Source organism: Tachysurus fulvidraco, chromosome 9, assembly GCF_022655615.1.
Source record: "Tachysurus fulvidraco isolate hzauxx_2018 chromosome 9, HZAU_PFXX_2.0, whole genome shotgun sequence".
Lineage (NCBI taxonomy): Eukaryota > Metazoa > Chordata > Actinopteri > Siluriformes > Bagridae > Tachysurus > Tachysurus fulvidraco.
Window position 1 is genome coordinate 13,704,565 of NC_062526.1, and position 23,721 is coordinate 13,728,285.

At 38.1% G+C, this 23,721-nt stretch overlaps 1 protein-coding gene across 7 annotated transcripts in view; it reads right to left on the reverse strand.

Moving 5' to 3' along the window:
* Positions 1 to 23,721, reverse strand: part of LOC113642271 (probable E3 ubiquitin-protein ligase HECTD4) — a 111,453-nt gene that overhangs the window by 49,340 nt on the left and 38,392 nt on the right. For 6 of the 7 annotated variants that reach the window (XM_047818034.1, XM_047818032.1, XM_027145609.2 and 3 more), the window contains 20 exons: positions 22,810 to 22,914; positions 21,886 to 22,049; positions 21,529 to 21,774; positions 20,280 to 20,472; positions 19,553 to 19,657; positions 18,489 to 18,577; positions 17,692 to 17,861; positions 15,184 to 15,313; positions 14,945 to 15,089; positions 14,100 to 14,266; positions 13,525 to 13,671; positions 11,757 to 11,941; positions 8,064 to 8,217; positions 6,333 to 6,613; positions 2,412 to 2,601; positions 1,963 to 2,044; positions 1,565 to 1,767; positions 1,005 to 1,140; positions 721 to 903; positions 405 to 569 (listed from right to left, as the gene is read on the reverse strand). In XM_047818034.1, coding sequence (XP_047673990.1) covers positions 405 to 569; positions 721 to 903; positions 1,005 to 1,140; positions 1,565 to 1,767; positions 1,963 to 2,044; positions 2,412 to 2,601; positions 6,333 to 6,613; positions 8,064 to 8,217; positions 11,757 to 11,941; positions 13,525 to 13,671; positions 14,100 to 14,266; positions 14,945 to 15,089; positions 15,184 to 15,313; positions 17,692 to 17,861; positions 18,489 to 18,577; positions 19,553 to 19,657; positions 20,280 to 20,472; positions 21,529 to 21,774; positions 21,886 to 22,049; positions 22,810 to 22,914 — 3,240 coding nt within the window. The remainder of the gene's footprint in view (positions 1 to 404; positions 570 to 720; positions 904 to 1,004; positions 1,141 to 1,564; positions 1,768 to 1,962; positions 2,045 to 2,411; positions 2,602 to 6,332; positions 6,614 to 8,063; positions 8,218 to 11,756; positions 11,942 to 13,524; positions 13,672 to 14,099; positions 14,267 to 14,944; positions 15,090 to 15,183; positions 15,314 to 17,691; positions 17,862 to 18,488; positions 18,578 to 19,552; positions 19,658 to 20,279; positions 20,473 to 21,528; positions 21,775 to 21,885; positions 22,050 to 22,809; positions 22,915 to 23,721) is intronic. The other variant, XM_047818033.1, reaches the window with a different exon arrangement.

Here is a 23,721-nt window from a genome sequence, read left to right on the forward strand (position 1 = left end):
GCTTGGGATTTTGGTCTGGAAATTACAAATTTCTGTCAAAGAACAGTCTGATCAAAAGAACGCAAAGATCACAATAACAAAAGGTCTAACTTTCCTGACATGCATAACGCACGTATGCATACACCAAATATTGTGAGTCTCTGATGTCTTGAGGCTGCTTGCAACTAATAGTCCTGGGGCTTCGTAAACACTAAGTAGACAGAGATGTTTTAAAAAATGGCCATAAGAGGCTCCTGAATTGAACCTTTTTGGACCTTGTGGCCTAAATTGCCCACGTGCACAAATATGTAGCTGTCAGGAGTAGCACCAGGTCACTTTCCAAGTGCTTTCCTATTTTTTTTCTAGTTACTAAGGAGGACAATAAATCTGTTGACTATTCTCAAAACTCCATGTTCAAGTCTTACCTCAGACCGTAGTGTTGAGAGGCGGGAGATGGGTACAGTCAAGACGTCAGAGGCCTTACAGTCACGGCGATAATCACAGGAGGGGAACTTGACTGTAGCAATTCCTTCCTGTTCATTAATGGAAATGACCACTCCGACACTGCCCTGAAGTCCCTTACCTACTACCTATGAGAGTTAAATAAGGGCTAGATTGTAGAAAATGTGGAAAAAATCTTTATAAATTTGTTATTAGAATATTATCATCACAAAAACTTAAGGGGGTAGGAAAAAGTCTCTGGAGTAGTAAGCTATTTTATGTGCCATGCTGAGGTCTAACCTGAACCTCCGATCCTATTTTGATGGTCTCCTTGAAGCCACCCAGGGCGCACAAGGCCGCCACAGCCTGTCGGCTGATTGCTTGCAGCTTAGCCAGCTTTCTGCCACTGCTAGTTCCACTCTCTAAGATGCTCTCTGCATATTTACCCAACTGAGGTATGTACATCAGGGCCCTGGATAGTACCTGTTTCACATGACAAGTGTATGCAAGACCAGGCATAAGAAAGGAAGAAAGATATTTAACGATTTTGTGCAAAGACAAAAAAAATAGTTCAGAAATCATACCTTTTCTGCTGCAGTTGTCCATATCTGAGCAGTGTTTGACTCTGGTGCTGTTAGAAGGCTGTGCAGCAAAGCAATGACTTCAGCAGCCATGCTATTTGCTACGTGTCCACTGATAAATGGACGGACTGGGTCAGATCTGAGATGTGAGAAAACAACAGTGCAATATACTTGACTCCAAGGATCACATTCTTTGCACAGTAGAGGAACATTGTAGTGAACACTCTAAAGCGCAAGTGCTCCTACAGCTCACACGAAAGCCTTTTTATTTACGTAACAATGCAATGTATCATAAACTTAATTGTTTGTTTATGCACATATATTAGAAGACTTACTTTCATAAATGTAAATGTTTTTCCTGTAGTGTGGTATGAAAGTATTTAGCATATGCCTTCACAATTCTTTGTGCACAGCTACCATAAAGGTATTAAAAACAGGGCTAAATAGCCAACTAAATTAGATCTGAGTGCAGCCCAGTGACATTATTTCCTCAATAGTTCTCCATCAAACAAATGTAATCATATTTAGTCATGTGATCATATATATTAGTAAACGTTTTCTACCTGGACAGATCTGCATTCCTGTCTCTGCATACTACACTCTGGGCACTTTTCTTCTTATCTCCAGTGGTGTTTCCCCCTGAAGTCTCTTGAATTTGAGTTTCCACTGGGGGACCCACACTCACAATGAGCCCAGACTGAGCCCATTTAATTGCCTTACGGAGGGCTGCTGATGCCTCTTCTGTAACCACTTCACAGCATCCAGTCTTTACGGAGAAAAATATGATATTGAGTCCATTAATGTGTTACTCATATATAAAAACAATAACATTAAGGAAACAAGCTTTGCATGACTGATTATAGAATAACAAATGCAATTTATTATCACTTGCTTGCATTAACAAACATGTAGTTCTCTATTAAATATTGCATTTAAATCTTGTCATGCAGGCAGAATTGACCTTGGTCAAGTCTCGGTCCATTTTCACCACCTTGTCCATATTGGCTCCAGTACCAAGTCGAAAAGGGCGCCCCTCTGAGCTACTGCAGAGAGATTACACATGAAATTGGCTTGAGGACACCAGATATTTTAGAATATATTTTAGAAGACATGTCCAAACTGTATGTCAAAATATCAGTAAAATAAAGTATAGTCATTAAAAGAGGCATGAGTTCACACTACATTTTTAAACCACTTTCACTGTAAATTCACAATTCTACTGTCAAAGAAAATTTAATTTATTTAGGTGCTGTGTCAGTGAAAATGCCTGGTGAAGACTCTACATCTTATTAGCATTCTCAGTGTCAGTTTTAATTTGACCTATTTCTGAAAATGTGAAACACCAATGCATTAGGGTACTGATGGTCTTGACTTTTCTCTTTAAAAAGTCAAGGGCATATTACTATTTACCTGAGTAATGGCTGAAGTACTTCATGGGAAGACTGGTCTTCTCTCTTGTGTATGAAAATGGAGAGTTTACCATCCACTGCTTCTCCCTCTTCCCCAACATCTTTGTCTGTCTTGACATTACCCATGGGGCTAGCCCAGATTAATCTGGTATCTGGCTCAGAGGAAGCAGGGGAAAGCAGTGTCTGGCTGCCTAAGAGTAACAGAAACATAAAGAACAAAAGAACTTGATTTCCAAAAATCTGGATGAAAATTCTAAATACATTTTATTAGACAACATCAAAGCAGTAAGAAGACACAAATGTATGAAGGAAGCCCAGGGCATGAAAGACTACATCTTGAGTCCTGTTCAAGGGTATGTCAGTGGCAGATCTCTGTGCAGCATCACTCCTCATCTGTGATTGGAATGTGTTTGACTGTGGAATGTGCACAGTCTGATTTACACTGCAATCCAGTGAAAGAGGAACTAAAATCTATTCTACAAAAATTCTCCAATCCATGGATTTGAGAAAGTCTGTAGCAGCAGAAGAGATTTTACAATTCATCCAGTCTTGCAATCCTACAACCTGCCCATTGGATCCACTCCCTTCTGCTATGCTTCAGACCATCTCGCAAGACCTTCTGCCCTTCATTACCACTATTATCAATAGATCCATAGCATCTGGTCAGGTACCAACTTTTGTTTCTTTCAAAAATTCTTGAACGCATTGTCTATAATCAACTGTCTGTCTATCTTTCACAGAACAACCTCCAAGATCCCAACCTGCCTGGCTTTAAAGCAGCTCATTCCACACAGCCCTTTGGATGTCTGAGAAATCTCATGTTGCTAGATCAGCCTGTCATCCGTCCTTATCCTCCTTGACCTTTCAGTAGCGTTTGATACGGTCAACCACAAGACTCTCTTGTCCACCCTAAGGAGTCTTGGGATTTGCGGATCAGCTTGGGAATGGTTTGCTTCCTACCTCGAAGGACGCTCATATCAGGAAACATGGAGGGGAGTGACATCTGCTCCATGCAGACTCTTCACTGGTGTCCCACAGGGCTCAGTACTTCGTCCTCTTCTTTTCTCCCTATATACTCACTCTCTTGGTGAAGTTTTTTCCTCACATGGGTTCTCTTACCACTGCTATGCTGATGACACACAACTTATCTTCTCTTTCCCACCCTCAGATGCCACAGCTTCTGATTGAATATCAGCAAATTTCTGGCAGAAATATCATCAAGGATGACTGCTCATCAGTTAAAGTTCAATCCTAGCAAAACTGAACTGCTGATAATCCCAGGTGATTCATCCCCAGGTTATGATTTTGCAATATCCCTGCATAACGATCTGATCTCCATAGTATATTAGTGCAGAGACTGATCAGTATAGGTATATCTTAGCACTCTGCGGGCTGGTTTATTAACTACCTCGCTGATAGGACTCAAGCTACACAAGTGGCCTAACGTCAAAATATTTATCAATCTGTAAACGGGTCTGCAAGGCTCCATTTTAGGGCCACTTTTATTCACTATTTATATAAACTGTCTAGGGGGAAATGTTCAACATGCATCTTTCCATTTTTATGCAGATGATACGGTCATTTATTTTCGTGCAGCTACCATTAGGAAGGCGTATGAATGTTTGCAAACTGCTTTTGATAGAGTGCAAGCACAGCTTTATCATTTAAAGCTTGTTCTTAATGCAGAGAAGACCAAAGTAATGGTATTTTCAAACTCAAGGAAAAAAGAGTTAGACCTGAATATTGTTACTGACCAGGGTAAAACAATTGAGGTAGTTTCATCTTATAAATATTTAGGATTTTTAATTTTTCTTTTGAGCTTCATGTACAGAATCTAGTAAAAAAGTTGAAATTGAAGCTAGGTTTTTTCTTTAGGAACAAAACTTGTTTTACTTTTTCTGCTAGAAAAAGGCTAGTTGATGCCACATTTCTCTCTATTATTGATTATGGTGATCTGTTGTATATGAATGCCCCATCAAAGTGTCTTCAGATGTTGGATGCTGTGTTTCATGTTTCAATAAGTTTCAAATTGCAGACCTCTCACGTATCATTGTACACTACTCCAAAGTAAATTTGCCTTCTCTGTCAAATCGCCGGCTTGCACACCTTTATATTTATATATGAGGGTATTATAGGCAGGCTGCCAGGCTACATATCCGAATTTTTTTCTTTTGTACAGAGTACTTATGGTTTACGGTCCCAGAAAATTATTTCATTATAAATGTTCCTCAATCTAGGACAGAGTTGTTTAAAAAGGCTTTTATGTTTTTTGCACCTTCAACTTGGAATGAACTACAGAAATCACTAAAGCTACAGTGTCTAATTTCCTTAAATGATTTTAAACATTATGTTAAATCTATAGAACAAGAGTCCATTCACATTTGCAAATGTTTTAATTAATGGCGCTTTTATTTAAATTGAAATGCACTTGAGTTGTCTTTTGCCTTTTAGTTTGTTTTGTGATTGTGTGATTTAATTTGTTCTGCTATTTTGGACAGGTCTCTCTTGAAAAAGAGATTCTATATCTCAATGAGACAAATCTGGTTAAATAAAGGTTAATAATAATCTCACCTTCAGTCACAGCTCTCAACCTTGGGATAACCACGGACAATCAACTGTCCTTTTCCTCTCATGTTGTTAATGTTACTCGTTCATGTCGGTTCCTTCTCTACAACATTAGAAGGATTCGGCCATTTTTGCAACTCACTGCTGGCAGGTCTACCCATGAACGCAATTTGTCCTCTGCAAATGATCCTTAATGCAGCTGCATGGCTTGTTTTCAACCTGCCTAAGTTTTTGCATATCACCCTGCATACCTCCCTCTACTGGCTTCTGGTAGCTGAACGCATCAGATTCAAAACACTGGTGCTTGCCTACAAAGCCAAAAATGGACCCCCCCCTGGGTCCCTCTTACCTCAAAGCCCTCATCACTCGTCGCACTGCACCCTCAGATCTACCATCACTGCTCGGCTTGTCCCACCATCTCTCAGGGCAAGAGGCTTGATTACAAAATACTTCTACTTACCTATAAAGTAGACATAAACGTTCCCAGAGATGGAACTTTTTTTTTTTTTTAGAATTCACAACATCTACTTCAACCACAAATGTTGCAGGCTATTTGCTGGCAAGTCTAAGTCTAATGTCCTACATTTGGTTGAGTCTAATTACAGGGAGGCTGTTCTTTGCTGCTGAGGACCACCCAGATGAGGATGGGATCTCTTATCTCAAGCTTACTTCCAGATATCATCTCATGGAGTTTTGTCTTGCTGCCTTCAGCTACGGATATATATGATCAACATTTATGTTGATCATATATATGAACATATATGATCAAATGATTGTTTATTAAAGTACATTTCACAGGGCATAATAAGTGCACTGTAACTGTTATTTATTTAATTTATTGTGAAATTATAACATACCACTCTAATGCAGACAAGCCAACACCTGAAAACATTTTTTTGCAATCTTTTCTACATGATGTCTAGTGTGAACAACAATTGGAATTATAATAATGGAAACTATTAAAATACAATTTAGCTAATATAATACTTGGCTGTTCTTGGTAACTTATATTGTTAGTAATGGCTTTACTTGCAACAAATTAGCTACCTGGCTACAATATATACTATATTTGAATTTCAACTACTATATTTGGAGTGTCATTACCTAGATTACATCATAATGATGCTACCTTCAACAAATTACATGTTTTATTTCATTTTTACTGTCCCTTTCTGACCAGCAGTGTAAAATAATAAAGCAAAAGGCCCTTTGTAGTGGAACATGCAGTCCCAACATACAAGCACACACTTTAATAAGTTTTTGTTATTACTAATATAATACTTGCATACATTGTTTTATCTGAGCATTATTACCAAATAAAATAAACACATATTGTATGAACAATGCCTACACTCACCTGGCACCACATAGTCTGCAAGTTTAGCCAGCAGAAGTGCTGCAATGCGGGATGCTGGATCACTGGCATCTTCTTGCTCAGCGTCTATGGCACTGATGAAGTAGCTCCATGGAGGCAATGCAACATTGCCACAATCTTCCACACTCATAAGAGGAAGGGCAGCCCGGCACAGCTGTAGGATAATCAGCACTAGTTTAGGAGAAGGACGTTGGTCCAGGAGCAGTGAAAGAAGCTTGGAAACGCAGGCTGGCTGGCTCAGAATTGCTTTTCCAATATTGCTCCTAAAAGTGATTAAAAAGTGTGAAATTGTGAAACCACAAATATGTTCTATTTAGATCATTGCATGTTACTGTAACAAAATGATAGATGTAAACTGATCAGCCATAACAGAGTTATAGACAGGTGAAGTGTATACCATTAATTGAAGTGATTCTCAAAGATGATGTATTAGAACAAAAAGTTATGTGCTATAGGAAAAGTTGAGAAGGCAACCAGTGAACCCAAGCCTTACTGAGGTGTGTAGGGAGGGAAGTCTAGCCTGTATGGTCCAATCAGAAGAACTACTATAGCACCTATAGAACCTAATGCTGACTGTGATGGAAAGGTGGCATAACACACAGCATATGCTGCAAATGGGCTGTGTAGCTGCAAACAAGTCAGAGCGCCCAACCTGACCCCATATCAACCACCAAAAGCACCTACAATGACTTGTGAGCATCAGAATTGGACCTTGGACTAATGGAATTAAATGGCCTTGTCTGATGAGTCACATTTTCTTTTCATTACGTTACATGGAGGGCTAGGTGCAAGTGTGTGCAAGTCCGGATGAGATGGCACTATGCACTGTGGTAGGAAGGCAAGCATATGAAGGCAGTGTGATGCTTTGAGCAATGTTCTGCCAGAAGACACTAATATAGCGTTCAGCCTCAGTTCAGGCAGGCCACATAGTCAAGCTCAGCTATCAGCTGATGTCAATTTTCTAACCCCGCCCATCAGCTGATCTGATTCCTAAGCGCGCTATTGGTCCTTTTCAAACAGGGCACCCTATTTAAAAGCTTTATTCAGTCTGTCTGCTTGGCTGTTTCCTCTGCATTGCTGCAACCCACCTCCTCCCCTAGCTCCTCCTTGGAACTGTGTTTAACTTAATCAGTGTCATTCTGTTGTCACTGATGCAGGCTCTGTTCTAAATGGGGGGGGGGGGGGTGTCTGGCTGCTTTCCCAGTTAATGGGAGATTGTCCCCCCACGAAGCTGCTGCTGTTCCCTGACTAGCTTTCATGGAGCTCATGAAAAGGAAGGGGAATTCAGAACAGAGCCATACCGCCAAATGTAAATTTCATAAGCTTGCAAATAAAAAATTTGTCTTTATTGTAATTGTCTTTATTTTGACACAAGTGGTCCTGACTGAACTGTACGTATCTGAACATTGTTGCAGACCAAGTACACCCGTTTGTGACAATGGCATTCCCTAATAAAAGCTTGATGGTATTATTCCAGGTAAGGAATATGACACCAAATATTAAGTGTTATTTGATTTAATTAACAATTAGACTAACCAATACTTTTGCTCATGTAAATTTATATATTAAAAATAAGACAAGATACATGCCGTATAGTATAACAATTGCAAAAAGGAACATAAGCTGATAAAGCTACTGGCTATCTTTTCAGTTTTATGAGTGGTATTAGCACTTCTTTAAAGTAAGATGTCCTTGAATAGTTACTACGCTTACCTAGACAGGTCATTCAGCAGACTGAGTACATCTTGTAAGGCATCATTTCCAGCTGCTTGGTTACCAGAGCATTCTGTGGCTCTTGCTAGGTGATTAGTCAACAGACTGGATACCTGCCGGGCTAATCCAGAATGTACTGCATCTGAGGAACCACCTAATAAATGAAAATCAAACAGAAAAAAAAACCAATCTGGAGACAAAGGTAGTAGCGATAGCTAAAGTTTACATCAAACATCATTGCCCTCAAGGTGCTCTGTTTCCAGCATACTCCTTTTTCTAAACAAAACAGTAAGGCCCTGGATCAGTTGGTAAAACAGAACTGCAGGGCTAAGCCTTCTCTACAAAAAGACATCAATATTATGGTATTATTTAGCATCCACATTAGATTTGATATTAATAAAGATTCTAAGAATTAATCAGTATAGAAAATATGTTAAAACACTGAATAAAAATGCCTATAAAATACAAAGTATTGAAAACAAAAGAGGTAGTCTATCATCTTGGTTAATCAAATAAAAACATCAAATAGACAATGCACAAATACAATCTACATAAGATAATCTGAGAGAACTGATTTTTTTAAATGTTTTTTGGTTTGAACAAGATGTTTCAACTGTTGTGTTTATGATTTTGATATGTTTGGTATTTGAAAATTTGGTATTTGATTCATCCCCAGGTCATGATCTTGCTATATCCTTGCACAACGATCTGATCTCCCCTTCAGCCACAGCTCGCAACCTTGGGGTAATCATGGACAATCAACTGTCCTTTTCCTCTCATGTTGCTAATGTGACTCGCTCATGTCGGTTTCTTCTCTACAACATTAGAAGGATTCGGCCATTTTTGTCCACACAGACTGCTCAGGTACTTGTTCAGTCTCTTGTCATTTCTAGACTGGATTACTGCAATGCACTGCTGGCAGGTCTACCTATGAACGCAATCCGTCCTCTGCAAATGATCCAAAATGCAGCTGCCCAGCTTGTTTTCAACCTGCCAAAGTTCTCGCATACCACCCCGCTGCTGCGATCCCTCCACTGGCTTCCGGTAGCTGCACGCATCAGATTCAAAACACTGATGCTGGCCTACAAAGCCAAAAATGGACCAGCTCCCTCTTACCTCAAAGCCCTCATCATTCCACTGCACCCCGCAACCTCCGATCTACCAACACTGCTCAACTGGTTCCACCATCTCTCAGGGTAAGAGGCAAGTATACTACAAGACTCTTCTCTGTTCTGGCACCAAGGTGGTGGAATGAACTTCCCCTAGAGGTCCGGACAGCTGAGTCACTGGCTATTTTCAAGCGGCGGTTGAAGACCTACTTATTCAGGAAACATTTCAACTAGCACTTCTTTCCTTATCTTTTGCATTTAAAAAAAAAAAAAAAAAAAAACCTTTGACACTTTTTCTTTGTAACTTTAAACAAACGTTTTAAACTCATGGTATCTTAAGTATGTAACCTAGTGAACCCGCATTAATGTATTCAATGTTAGAGATCTAAGCACTTCTGTACGTCGCTCTGGATAAGGGCGTCTGCCAAATGCTGTAAATGTAAATGTATTTGAAGATATAAAGCATAAACCGAGTAGCACATTACATGCAAATTAAATTAAAATTTTTGCATATGTAATTAGTTTTTCTTCTAATGCCATTCTTATTATGTCATACATGATATCATGTGATAATACCCTGCTCAATAGCTAAAGTAAAAATAGTCTTTAGTCCTCCCATCTAGCACTAGATTTGCTAAACCTGCGCAAATTTGCGTAAAATCTTTCGACCTCACACCTTCTAGCACCCCTATAGCTCCATTGTTATCCTGCTTTTGTTGTGCAAACGCCCCATCACCCATGAGGCCTGGCTCATTTGCATTTGTTCACTCGGAGTAGCTCAGATCCAAGGCAGGCTAAACCTCTGTGTGACATGGAATCCTTCACGGTCTATCTATACAAAATAGTCTGTTTTATTTAAAAAAAACATTGTGTGCTAAGGTTTGTCATTAGTACATATCATATTTATACAACCCTTGTGCAGACCTGGGGTCTATTTGACTCATCTGGAAAGTTTAATGTGCCATAACTTGGGTTTCCTTCCACATATTTGCCTGAAATTTACCAGGATTGTTCAAATTATGAACTTTGCAAGGAAAATTAATCTTGTCCTCCTGGGTCAATTTGACCCGGCCACATTTAGTGGGGCAATAGGTCACACTTTAGCCCTTTTCAACGCAATGAACATACATAGACACAAAAATGCACACATAAAATGTCCACTAACACACGCACCCAAAACACACACTCACACACCACAGACACACACACACACACACACACACACACACACACACACACACAAATTGGGCATTGCATTTCAATATGCCTTTTGATACACTTTTGATATGCCTTTGCCTAGCAGAGGAGTGTGTATGAGACATGAGGAGTGTGTTTGGAACAGTAAGAGTGTGTATGATACATGAAGAGGAATGTGTATGAGACATCCCTTAATTAGGAAAGAATAAAAAGTTGCTAATACATGAATAAAATGAAAACTTGCTAACACTTCAGTCTCCAATGTATGTTTGTAGACAAATGTCATAAGCTGAGTGAAGTTATGGTCCATGGCTTTTGACATGTTCTTACACAAACAGAATAAAATGATGTAATTTCATTTTCATTGGCCATCAATGAATCTCTCAGCACAGTTATTGTTGAAGCATGTCCAGATGCCGGAGACCGCAGCAAATTTGTCTGTTAGAAGGTGTTGCATAATTGAAATGAATCTATCTCTTTGGCATTGTCTCTTTGAAAGCCAGGAGATTGTTTTGAAACCATTTTGACCATTTATAATGTCAGTAAATAATAAAACCTGTTTTTTTCCAGGTCAAACTGACTTGAATGCTTATAAATTAAAAATTCTACAATGATCACCATTCTGTGCTTACATTTGTGAACATTTTACACTTATGTCTATTTTGCCTACCAGATGCCATCTGATCACCCAAAAACGGGCTACACACACACACACACACACACACACACACACACACACACACACACACACACACACACACACACACACACACACACACACACCACTCAAAAACGTGGCATAATTTATTGTGAATAAAACTTCTTTTACACCTCTTATGCTTTTTATTATATTTTATTTATAAACAATAAACCTCAAACTTTCCAGATGGGTCAAATAGACCCCAGGTCTGCACAAGGGTTATATAAATATGATATGTACTATGGCAATGACAAACCTTAGCACACAATTTTTTTTAAATAAAACAGACTATTTTGTATAGATAGGCCGTGAAGGATTCCATGTAACACAAAGGTTTGGCCTGCCTTGGATCTGAGCTACTCTGAGTGAACAAATGCAAATGAGCCAGGCCTCATGGGTGATGGGGGCGTTTGCACAACAAAAGCAGGGCTGAAGAACTGTGAAAATCTCAAAAGGGGGGAATCACACTTTGGGACCTGCACCAGAAAATTAAAAATCCAGTAATTCTAGTGCTAGTACAGTAGTAATCACTGGTAAGGCAATATGAACAAGTGAGCAAAGACAACCCTTAACATATTCATGAGTACACAAGAACAAAAAGACATTACAGTATGAAAACTTCAAAAGTCCTACATCAGCTATAAAGTATACTTTCAGACCAGTGATGGTGAGCACTTTGTAAAATACCTTCCACTTTCTCCCACTCAATGCAGCGATTGGCAAGCACTTGGAATGCAGCCCAGGCCATCGTGGCAACTTTCTGCTTCTTGGTTTGTTTCTCGTTGGAGCTGCATTCTCTCTGGCTACTAAGACTGCAAAGTTGGTCCATCAGCTGAACTAGGCCGCTACGCACCAGACATTGCTCCTCACTCCTGAGAATACAAAGAAATATTCTATAGGGCTTTATATGATCAGCTACTGATGTGTGCAAATCAAGAAGTACAAATAAACACTACACATTCTGCAAATGAAAATGTATAGAAAGTGATTTAAACAATATCAAAGGACTTTGTAAGCCTTTATTGTTGACACACATTACAGCACACATATTTTTCTATGCATAAATCCGGCTTTAGATTTGGGAGCAGCGTGCACCCCAGTAGGGTTAAGAGCCTTGCTCAAGTGCTCAACATGGTAGCCCGGCAGTTCATTGAACCCTGAACTTGAATCATTGACCCAGAGTCTTAATTGCTGAATTCTTAAGTGGTGAATTCAAAAGTCATCCTCCTGGGATTTACTGCTCAGCATCCAAACTGCTAGAAACATGTACAAGTATGCCACTAGCTAGATGAGTGACCATGATTAGCTAGGCAGATCTAGTCTAAGAATTTTATATCAAATACCCCTCCACAACAAAAGCAGAGTAGTAAATGGGCTCAAAACTGAGAAACCACTATGTATGTATATCAGTCTCTTACATTGCTTTGTAGAAATTCTGGCCCAGATGTCTATTTGATGGTGTGATTGGGGTTAATAAATGCCAAAATTTCCACCAAGCTTATTCTGCTAGACAGATCATGTCTACAAATTTCCTTGGTCCTATGGCTACAAAACAAGCCCACATCATCACCCCTCCACTAACAAGCTTGACATTTGGTAGGACTTATGTATAGTGATATGATTTGCTTTGTAGGTTGAGCTGTGTAGGATGATATAAACTTCCACCTTTAATCTCATCAGTCCAAAGCATATTGTTCCACAATTAATTTGACAAAAGATATCTTTTTGTAGAAAAGATTTTTTTAGTCCAGAGCTTTCCATTCAGTCTAAACTTGTACTGGATTTATTGGGACAACGACAACACTCTTAAAGATTCTCCATTTGTAAACCATCCTTCTCACTGTAGAATATTGAATTGCTTAGAGAAAATATTAAAATATTATAACCCTTCCCAGACAACTGCTTCTCTGAGGTCTTAATTAATGTGCTCCAAACTGCCAAAATTTCTACTTTAATTGAGGTAGTCACAAACACTGAATGCTGGTGAAAATTTCTTGAATCTGGAATTTCCTATTAAAAAATTACTATTATACTAGAAAAAAATGACTTTATATTACATTATATTTCATGTTGTTTTTGCCATGTAACAAATCTTGTGCATTACATTAAAAAAACCCTGATGGCTAATTATGCTCTTGGAAGTAAGACCGGTATACTTAGAAGGATGTACCTGACATTTATATTATTAGTGAGGACCATACATTTGTTATTTAGGACCTGACAAATAAAAAAGTAGAAATGAAGGAAGGCATACTGTGTTTTTCCCATGAGTGAATTTTTTCATTTTACAGTTATCGCACAAATGAAATTCCTAATTTTCACCTGTTGTATTAAAAGTTGTGATAAATGGAAATAGACTGCTGAGACAGTGGAGACAGACAGAATTCTGAAAGCATTTCAAATTTATCCAGAAAAGCCTACTCTATTATTACTTATTTCAATGTTGATTGCTTGCCTGGTGTAAGGGATAGTGCAGAGTAGACAGATGCTGTTGGCACAGGCAATAGGATAACGGGAACACAAAGACACAAGAGAGGTCATAGTCTGTCCAAAAGCCTCCTGAACCTGTCCCACCATGCCACCACATGTCAGCTCTTCAATTCTAAAAGTAGGAATCAGAAATAAATAGGCTGAAAATTTACAGAATCATGTCTATTCAAAAATATAAATCAAAAGCATGAAAAGTTTGGTGGATAGAAAATGTAAAGAAGAAGAAAAATGTCAAAGCCTTATATATTTTCATGAGCATTTGCATTAACTGGCCAGCTAAAAACATACACAAGGCATCTAGTATACTAATCTTTAGTCTCTGGTGGTTTGATGTTTTACTTAAAAGTAAAGGAATTTGAAGAAGAAAAAAAACCTAAAAAACTAAAATACTTTGTGTAGCATTTTGACCAAGTATTAAAGTTTAAAGACATTTTTTTCTTTTAGTTTTTAAATAAACAATTAGTGAAAAGTATTAGTAAACTATTAAAAGTACAAATAACTTGTGGAATCAAAACTGCTACACTTCCAAAGTGAACATACCTGGGCCCACCCTGCAGCACCATGGTGACCGGACCCACCAGGTGAGTTACTCCTCCAACTCGAACAGCAGTGGTGAGGAGCTCTCTCATGTGGACCAGCGCTTGCTTCCTGGTGCACCCTCTTCTCCAGCGTGTCTGTGCCGCTGCCAGAAAACTTCTACTAGACACCTATACAATATCAGTGTTATTGTTATTTTAGCATTTCGGCTAGAAATGATTCTTAGACTTCTTACACACATTACTATATGCAATGACCTGTACATCAGATTAAATTTTGGCAGCATTACTTAAAAACAATAAACACTGCTAGAAAAGATTCAACTGAATTACATACAGGTAAACTAGGTACAGGTACAAGAAGAGGTGAACTAGGTAAAGTTCATCACAATCAAATACACAGGTACTGGTAGAAAGTGTTACTTGTAAAAAAAAAAAAAAATCTGAAGGAGTGAGAGAGTGATACAGGTAGAATGATAGAAAGTCTATTTGTGCTACAGGTAGCTTGACAGAAAATGGAAAGAGAGAGTGGGAGGGATTGATAGAGAGAGAGAGAGAAATTGAAAGTTTCTGTTGCAGGTAGGCTGACAGAATTAGAGAAAGAGATGCAGTGCTTCGGGCCTTGTGCACACAGGTGTGTGTCTTTTGACATTTAAGCCAAAACATGAGTCATCATGAGCATCATGACCATGAGTTACAAGTCATCATGAACATCCTTAACATGCTGATCCAGGCTCACCATTCTGTCAAGTGCTATGTTTTAGAATTCTTGGAATATTTGATCACTCAAAAATGTGAAAATATAATGCTGTGGCTGAGCTGGGTGAGAAAGCCAATCAGCATACTCACTGCATGGTCAGGGCTGGTCCCTATAAAAGCAAACAGTTGTCCAAGCAGCACACTATAAGTTGGTTTGTCACTGCTGTCCTCAGCTGCCAGAGATTGCAGCAGAGTAAATGAGCTACTTCTGTTACCAGCAGCGTGAGGACGCCTCCTACAGAGCAGAAAAATATTATATTGGAAGCTGAATTAATTCTTATAATCTAATAATTTCAACTATATAGTAAATAAAAGCACCTTACACTTACTTCTGTGCTGCATGTGTAAACTCCAGATCTTGGTTTGCTATCATTTCCAGGTCAGAGGGAGCAGACATACTGCGCAGAAAAACTGGCTGCTTCACTATACCAGTCTTGGTATCTGACACCAATTTACAGGCTAGAAGCAAGTTTACAGATTTAGAATAATGCTCATATGGGCTTTGCTAAAAATGATTTTCAAGAATTTCAATTTTGTTTTATTCAGTTATATTCTTATACTTTCGGTTCGGTTAGTGGTCACCACAGCAAACCATCTGTTTCCACCTAACTCTATCCTCGGCATCCTCTAATCTTGCACCAATTACCTTCACGTCCTATTTCAACACATCCATATATCCACCTCTTACCTGGCAGCTTCATCTCCAACTCCTTCTACAAATATAACCACCTCCCTCTGTACATGTCCAAACTATCTCAATCTAGCCTCTCTGACCTTGTCCCCAAAACAGCCAACCTGAGCTGTTCCTCTGATGTGCTCGTTCCTAATCCTGTCCATCCTTGTCACACCTAAAGAGAACCTCAACATCCTTATCTCTGCTACCGCCATCTCTGCCTCATGTCTTTTCCTTACTGCTACAGTCTCTAACCCATACAGCATAGCTGGTCTCACTACTGTTTTGTACACCTTTCCTTTGATTCTTGCTGACATTCTTCTGTTACACAACACAGTCTGACACCCTTTCACACTAGACGGTTGACCCCAACTACTTAAACTCCTGCACCTTCTTGACCTCAGCCTGCTGTAACCTAACTGTTTTACTTCCCTCTCTCTTGTTCATACACATGTATTCTCTCTTTTTCTTCTTTCCAGGGCAGACCTCCACCTTTCCAGGTATTTCTCCACATGCTCTCTACTCTCACTACAAATCACAATCTCATCCGCAAACAACATTGTAAACATTGACTTCAAATGTCAACCTGTCCATCAAAATAGCAAACAAGAAGGGACTCAAATTTGATCCTTGATGTGGCCCCACCTTCACCATGAACTCCTCTGTCTGACCTACAGCACATCTCACTACTGTCACACTCCTTTATTTGTTTATATTACAAATGAATATTATAAATAATCAAATATATAAAACATATAAAATAAAAAAATAGATATGGCGATGAAGATGGATTTTATTCTGCTACTAACTGGAAATCTTCCCGGGAGTAGAGTAGAATAAAATAGACCAAGATCATTAATAATCAATAGTTTCTGAGATATATCCAGGTTAAAAACACTGTTTTGAAAAAAAAAATAAAAAATTAACAAACAATGATGAAAATTCTAGGAGATTATAAAAGAGAAATTAAACTTTTAATAGTAGAACAAAGAACAACAATCATTCATTACATGATTTCTGAAAATTCCTTGATTTGGAAACGGTAGGGCCCACTGCAGTCATGATGGATTTTTGTAGGGGTGGAGGTGGGATGCCATTAGGGGATCCACTGGAGGTAAGCCGACGAATCCACTGCCTTACATGTCAGGCAAATGAAATTATGACTCTTCCCAAAGAGGGTCTTTGCTGTTGAGGTGATTTATCTGACCAAGCAGCTATGCTCCTTGAGTAAGAGGAGGTTTTAGAGTAGTTTATTTAAAGTAGTGCCAATGATTATATGGCAGATGTAAGCCCTGCATGTCATGTCATGAAGGTCCTGTACCTGTTGGATATCAGGAATGGACATGCCTTGTGGGATGTTCCCAGGATGCAGTGGTTACTACATACACAAAATGGTCTAAGGAAAGACAACTGGTGAATTGGTGACAGGGTCATAGGCATCCAAGGCTCGCTGATGCACATGGGGAGCAAAGACTAGCCAGTTTGCTCTGATGCCACAGAAGAACTACTGCAGCAAAACCTCCTGAAAATGTTAATTATTGATGATCTTTGTTAAATCAGCACTCACTCTGACAGAAAAGAATCAGAATATTGCCCATGCTGACTCCTGTCAACTGTGAAAGCTAGTTGAAACAAATTATCCAATGCACTGACTTGGCATCAAAATTCCCCAAATCTCCCACTGATCATTCTCAATGCAATCACATATGTGGAATTTGCTGGACTAACAAATCCAATCCATGGAGGCCAAACCTCCCAACTTAGGGATCTACTGCTCACATCTTGGTGTCAGATACCACAGCAAACTTTGCCTCAACAGGTCAGAGCCATTCTGTAGCAACAAGGGGAGCCTAAACATTATTAGGCAGGTGTTTTTAATGCCATGGCTAATCTGTGTACATTGTGGTATAACATAAAACACAAGAATACTACTGCTTGTAAAAGACATAAAAAATATCCTAATTTTAAGAAAATACTCATCATTACAGTAACAGACAAAAAACTTGAAGCCAGATCTAATAGCTTCACAAATTAATCCTTTCAGTGTTATACAAGTCTCTTTAAACGTATATCAAGATATATTTGTACATAAATTTGTTACATTATGTAAACTGAACAGTTATGCTTAAGAAGCACTTTGGTGTTCAGGGAAGTGGAAAAGTACCTGGTGAACTTGTAGGCGTTGTGGTTAGGCTCCCGCAGTGTGGGGAAATCGTGACATGCAGCAGTAGTTCTGAGCGATTCATTAAACTCTTTAGAAGAGCTCTGGTCTTAGCCAGAGGCACAGCACACTTGGAGTGTGGCATAGAACTAACCTCCTGAAAAAAGCACTCCCTAATGCATGCACACAAACAAATAAACAAACACACACAAACAATTTATTTTATTATGGGTCATATCATCAAGCCACAAACATCCAGGAACTAGACTTGGGTCCACTTGCCAAATCAAACCACAAAGATCAGTCATACAGGGACACAAACATTTGGAAAGAAACAAAATATGAGTAACTTGTTGCTAAAAATCAATCTACAGCTACTTCTGAGTAAAATAAAGCATGAAGAAAAATAAGAAATAGATTTTGTGAAATGACAAAAGGACAGATTCCATGATGGCCTGAAAAAAATTATCTGTATATTTTTAATTTTGCTTAGTTAGAAATGTACTATATATATATATATATATATATATATATATATATATATATATATATATATATATATATATATATATATATATATATATATTTATATACACACACACACACACACACACACACACACACACACACACACACACACACACACACACACACACACACACATACAGCTACCAAGTGTTTGAAATGCCAGAATATACATGACCTTATCCAGCATGACTCATGCCATCAAGATATCTCAAGAGTAAAGAGTGATGATTCACCAATATTTAATTTACTTTATAAAAAAAGTTACATTCTACCTTAATGCAATTACAGCATTTTCGACATCACTCCAGTCTAGTGAAACCTCCTTCAGAGAACACAAAAGTTCAATCTCCTTCATTTTGCTCTGTAAAGATACACAAATATTAATTATTTGATACAATACATACTTTTACATTTAGTAACCTCATTACCACCAGGTCATGGTCAAAGTGTATTCAAAGACTTTTAAAGGTAGGCTGCTAGTTTAGAATACACCATTGATGGGATGCCAGGAAACTGCAGAGCACCATGCACACACACACAAAAACAGAAATTCTGCCGGGTCAGAATAACATCAATAAGAACACATACCCTCAAAATTACACAAACAAAATTACAATAAGACTTACTCTTGACATGTTATAGGTTACTAAAGAATATTTAATAATAATTTAAGTAATACTTTAATAGCCAGTTTAACATAGAATCTAGCAGCTCTATATGTAGCTCTATATGTAGCTCTAGCAGCTTGTTATGAGCGGTTTGAGGTATTACCATAAACCAGGTTTAATAAGATATGTGTGGGGAAAAACGTATTTCACGTGTTTTTGACAGAAATGATCTAACTCAACTTCTCCCCATCTTAGCAACATAACATAAGACAGAAATGGGTCTGTACATAAGACACTAATACACAGATTCCTTTCCATTTGATTATATGCTATAGACAACCCAAATTTCATACTTTTTGTTAACTGTCTGTCCACATCTTTCCTCCTCTGTATTCAGCAGAAGATATCTCACCCCAGTTGACTTCTTCTAGTATTTGATGCAGTTCCCATTTTTAACCAATAGGCTTAATAATAACTCAGTGAAAAGCACAAAAATGGAACATTGCATGTATAGAGATGTGAATGAGAATTTTTAAGAAAACACAACAGTGCTGGGGCACTACTGTTTGTAAACATGTAACTCCAATAAGAATTCCATTTTTAAAAATATATTACTAGATAACCACTGATTCTTCACAATGAATAAAAAAGACTCATGAAAACTACAACATGGCTCTAATCTATGGCTATAACACAATAGTTTCAAGATATGTTTATCTTTTCCTTACCTCAAAAAAGTGGTAGTCATGAAAGAAGGGTGTGTTATTTTCTAGTTTGCCCTGATGAGCCTCCTCAACCTCATTCTGCCATTTTTGTTCTAGCTCAGCAACACTCTTGAAGATAGACAATAAAAAAAAAACATAAAAGTAAATCAAAATCTACAACAGTTATTCTTGCAATTTGACTTGAGATTGGCTACTGGAATTTTTCTACGTCATTTCATTCATGCCCTTTCTTTGAACATTAAATCAGCTATTTTGACAAACTGCAATCAACTCATTACAATTTTGATTTTCAAAAAGGTCCGGGGTAAAAAAAAAAATTCTTGAGAGTTGCTGTAAAACAACCAGTAGAATAATAAGAATATGACATGCAAAAAATTTAGAAAGAGTCTCTTCTTTTACTCAAACATATTTATAAGCAAATCTACTGATTTAACATCCTTTCCCAAAGCACGGTTTCATTTAAATCTTATCATATACAGTATTGTGAAAACATGTTTGTTCCATGTGTGAATTCCTGAATGTGTTCGTGTTTTTCATATTATATTTAGTCTAACTGAATGGATTGTAGTGAATTATGTAAAATATTATTTAGTGAATTGTAGTAGTATACACATAGAGTCCGGCAGGAACATTAAAAGGTTCTGTACTTCTTTAATTTATTTTCAATCAAATTACCATAGCATCCCTAATCTATTGAGTTTCCCTATACATGCAAATAGTTTCTGCACACCTGAAGCTGTCTCTCCATTGCATTAATCTTCTTGAATGTCTCAGCCATGATTTTGCAGAGCAGCTCATACTCCTCTCTGTGTTCCTCTCTGTACTGCAGGTTCACTAATGATTGCAGTGAGTCTATCAGACCCAAGTGTTTTATTACACAGGACACAATTACTTCCTCTATTACATCTGGCCGGATCACCTCTCTAGAAGGAAGCACAGAAAAAAAATCATTTGGTTAAATGATTCAAAGCAAACAAGATCAAGAGTGGGACATGTACAGATAATCTATAGATCTGCACATTTTCCTGCAGGGACAAAAAAGGATAAAGAAAGGAAAGTAATACTGATTTTATTACCATGAGATTATCAGTATCAGAGGAATTAGATAAATAAATCATAAATAATTAAACATCAAAAATTGCATAATAAAAACAGTACTTTGTAAAGAATTAAATCTTTGTATCAATTTAGCAATACATTTAAAGCAAACACATATAGTCCGTCCTTTGCTCTGGTGTGAAACTTACAGGAGCAGTTTTACCTCTGACTGTCACAAAGCTGGAGCTCTTCTTAACAACCAAACCAACATAAATCAAATGATCAAACTGACCTAACCAAGCAATCTGGCTTCAAAATGAGCCATTCCAGGGATACTGTCATGCTTTCTGTCACTGAAGCCAACAACAACCTAAAGGTGATCTGTCTTCATCTCACTTGACCTCTCTGCTTCACTTGGCACTTGGCACCATACTTAATCGGATCCTTCTCTCAGCACCAGAATGCTAAACACCCACCTTGTTTGTGAACACTTAACAGAACACCACAAAAAAAAAAGTAAAATCCCTTTATTATGAGTCTTACATTATGTGGGCAGACTACCATGCAAGTACTTGTGAACTACCTGTCAGACTTAAAAATTCAGCACTGTGGAGAAGTTACTAGTTGCAGTAGTAGCAGAAGTAGTAGAAGAAACTTGTTAAACACAATAATATATTTTACATGTGAATATACTCAAAACTCAAGTTTAAAAAGGTTTTATTACTAAGAAACTATGTTCAATGAGACAACTACCAAAGGTACTCATGTATTTAAACACATTGTCAGGCTACCAAACAGACAACAGTAAACGACTGGGCATATTTTATGAATAATAATTTCATATATGCATTATGCATTATTAATTCAATATGAATGCTAACATTAGCAGCGAGCTCTTAAAGACAATAATCTGAGACACCCAGTCTTGTTCCGGTGCTTACTTGATGCTGGGGCGGAACTGTGGACGAGCCTTGCCAGAGAGCTCCCTTAAACGGTCCATTATTCCTGGGGGCAGGCGTATACGTGGTAGATCACAATAAACACCAGGAATGAAGCTTGTCGGGGGAATAAGAACATCAGTGGGGTATGTAAATTCTTGGTCCTCATCAATGGTAAGTGGAAGTGGAGATGGAGAGGGAGTAAGAGCTGGAGAGATGGCACCATTGGCTTCTACTTGCCATTGGCATCTAAGAACAAATAAGGTATGAATATAAAGAAAAAATAACCTTCATCTCTTCAACTGTACAACAATTTAATTACAGAGATTTAAAACTCAACAACACATTCGTTCAGGCTACCTCTGTAAGAGCTTAGAGCAGAGTAGGTTATGGCAAGCATCTTCTTCCCGTGTGATCTCTGGGCCATTGTAGAGTATGCGCAACATTGAACATGCTAGAACGGAGAGACCCAAAGCAAGGTCAGCCAGAAAAGGCAGACCACCAGATACATCCTCTGAAGACTCCTAAAACACAAGGCCAAAGCACAAAAAATTGGATCATCGAGATAATCAACAAGGATAGCAATACACATACAAATTATGCTAAACTAAAAACATCAGCTTCACAACAATATTATACGATAAAACTGTCATTATCTGTTGGAACTTAAGTACTTAATCATAGTGTCACAGTGTCATAGTGTCCATGGGCTTTTGTGAAGAGGTTATACAGACCCAGAGATGCCCTTCCCAAAATTTACTGATGGCCAATTATATTGTGTGCCATTAAAATGTGTAAGGGTAAAAAATATCAAAATTAACAAATGCCTAGACCTTTGTACCAGTAAAATAATGGACCATAAAGGTTTTAATTACAGCAATAGGCCATCATCTATCCAGTAATAATGATAAAACAGACAAGATCACAATCAAAACACCTTGAGGAGTTTAGATCCACTGGGTACAATGAGCTCCATACCTTCATACTGTCCTCTAGACCACAAGTGTCACAGTCATGGACCAAATACCGCTGCTGCCACGAGTCATTCAACCACCACAAACTTGCTAAAAATTAGTTCATAGTTGCTACAAACCATATTCTTATTACACAGAACTCACTCTAAACCCCAAAGCATAGTGACAACCTTTGTTCCACACAATGCACTATAGAGTATGCAGGCTTGGAACTCAGAGTGGTAAAATGCTGAAATCAACATCTATCTTCTGCTTTTGACACAAATCTGACCCATGTCTAATAAAGATTCAGAAACATAGTGGTGCTTGCCTGTGCTCGGACAGTGCATGAGAAACCCCACATTGCCTTGTCTGGAGTGTTGTGCTCACGACCACTTCTCATCTCGAAGGAAAATGTCACAGTGTCGCCATCCACCTGAGAAACAACAAAGATTTGATGAGTGCATTCGTGGATGTAGCAAACAATAGCTTGGAAGAGTTCATATAACAAGTAACTTGGCAACTGCTTGCCAATTTTGTTTACACTAAATTACAAAAAGATGAAAATAAAAATACCTTTTATAACCTGTGCATTTATTTAAAATAAGGACACAGTGGTACTATTAAAAAATTATCTCTCTATAACTATACTTGGACTGGCAATTGGTTCCTAGACAGTTTTGTTATATTTTTAAGTGAATTTAACTAATATTTATTGTGGTTACAATCAGAATATCATGCCAAACCATAATTGGGGTTTACATTTTTTTTGTCTATCTGGCCCTTGATAGGGATTTTTCAGCTGCTGTGATTTTCAACATATTTTTAAATTCCACTTCTGCATTATAAAATATACAAAATTGAAATGTCTCAAATGCATCTTCAATGACAACTGATTTGGAGCATTTTTGAATCTTCAGCAAGTTAGTCATCTAAATGAAGATGTTTGGTCTGCTTGACCTATGTGTGAAATTAGTTTAAACATTATGTCTAGCCTAAAAATACTGTATCAGTACAAGCTACCATTAAACATATACAGTAAATGCCATGTCCAGAACTGTCAATCACCTGACACTGGACTAAATTTCTGTCAGGACCACTTTGTCAAAAGAGAATTTATTAGATGATATGCATACAGTTAGTGTTGGCGGTATGGTTCTGTTCTGGGCAAGAATCCACGCGCCTGTCCATGCGCATGCATGGACAGAGCGGGGAGAGCAGCGACCAGAAAATAGAATGGACC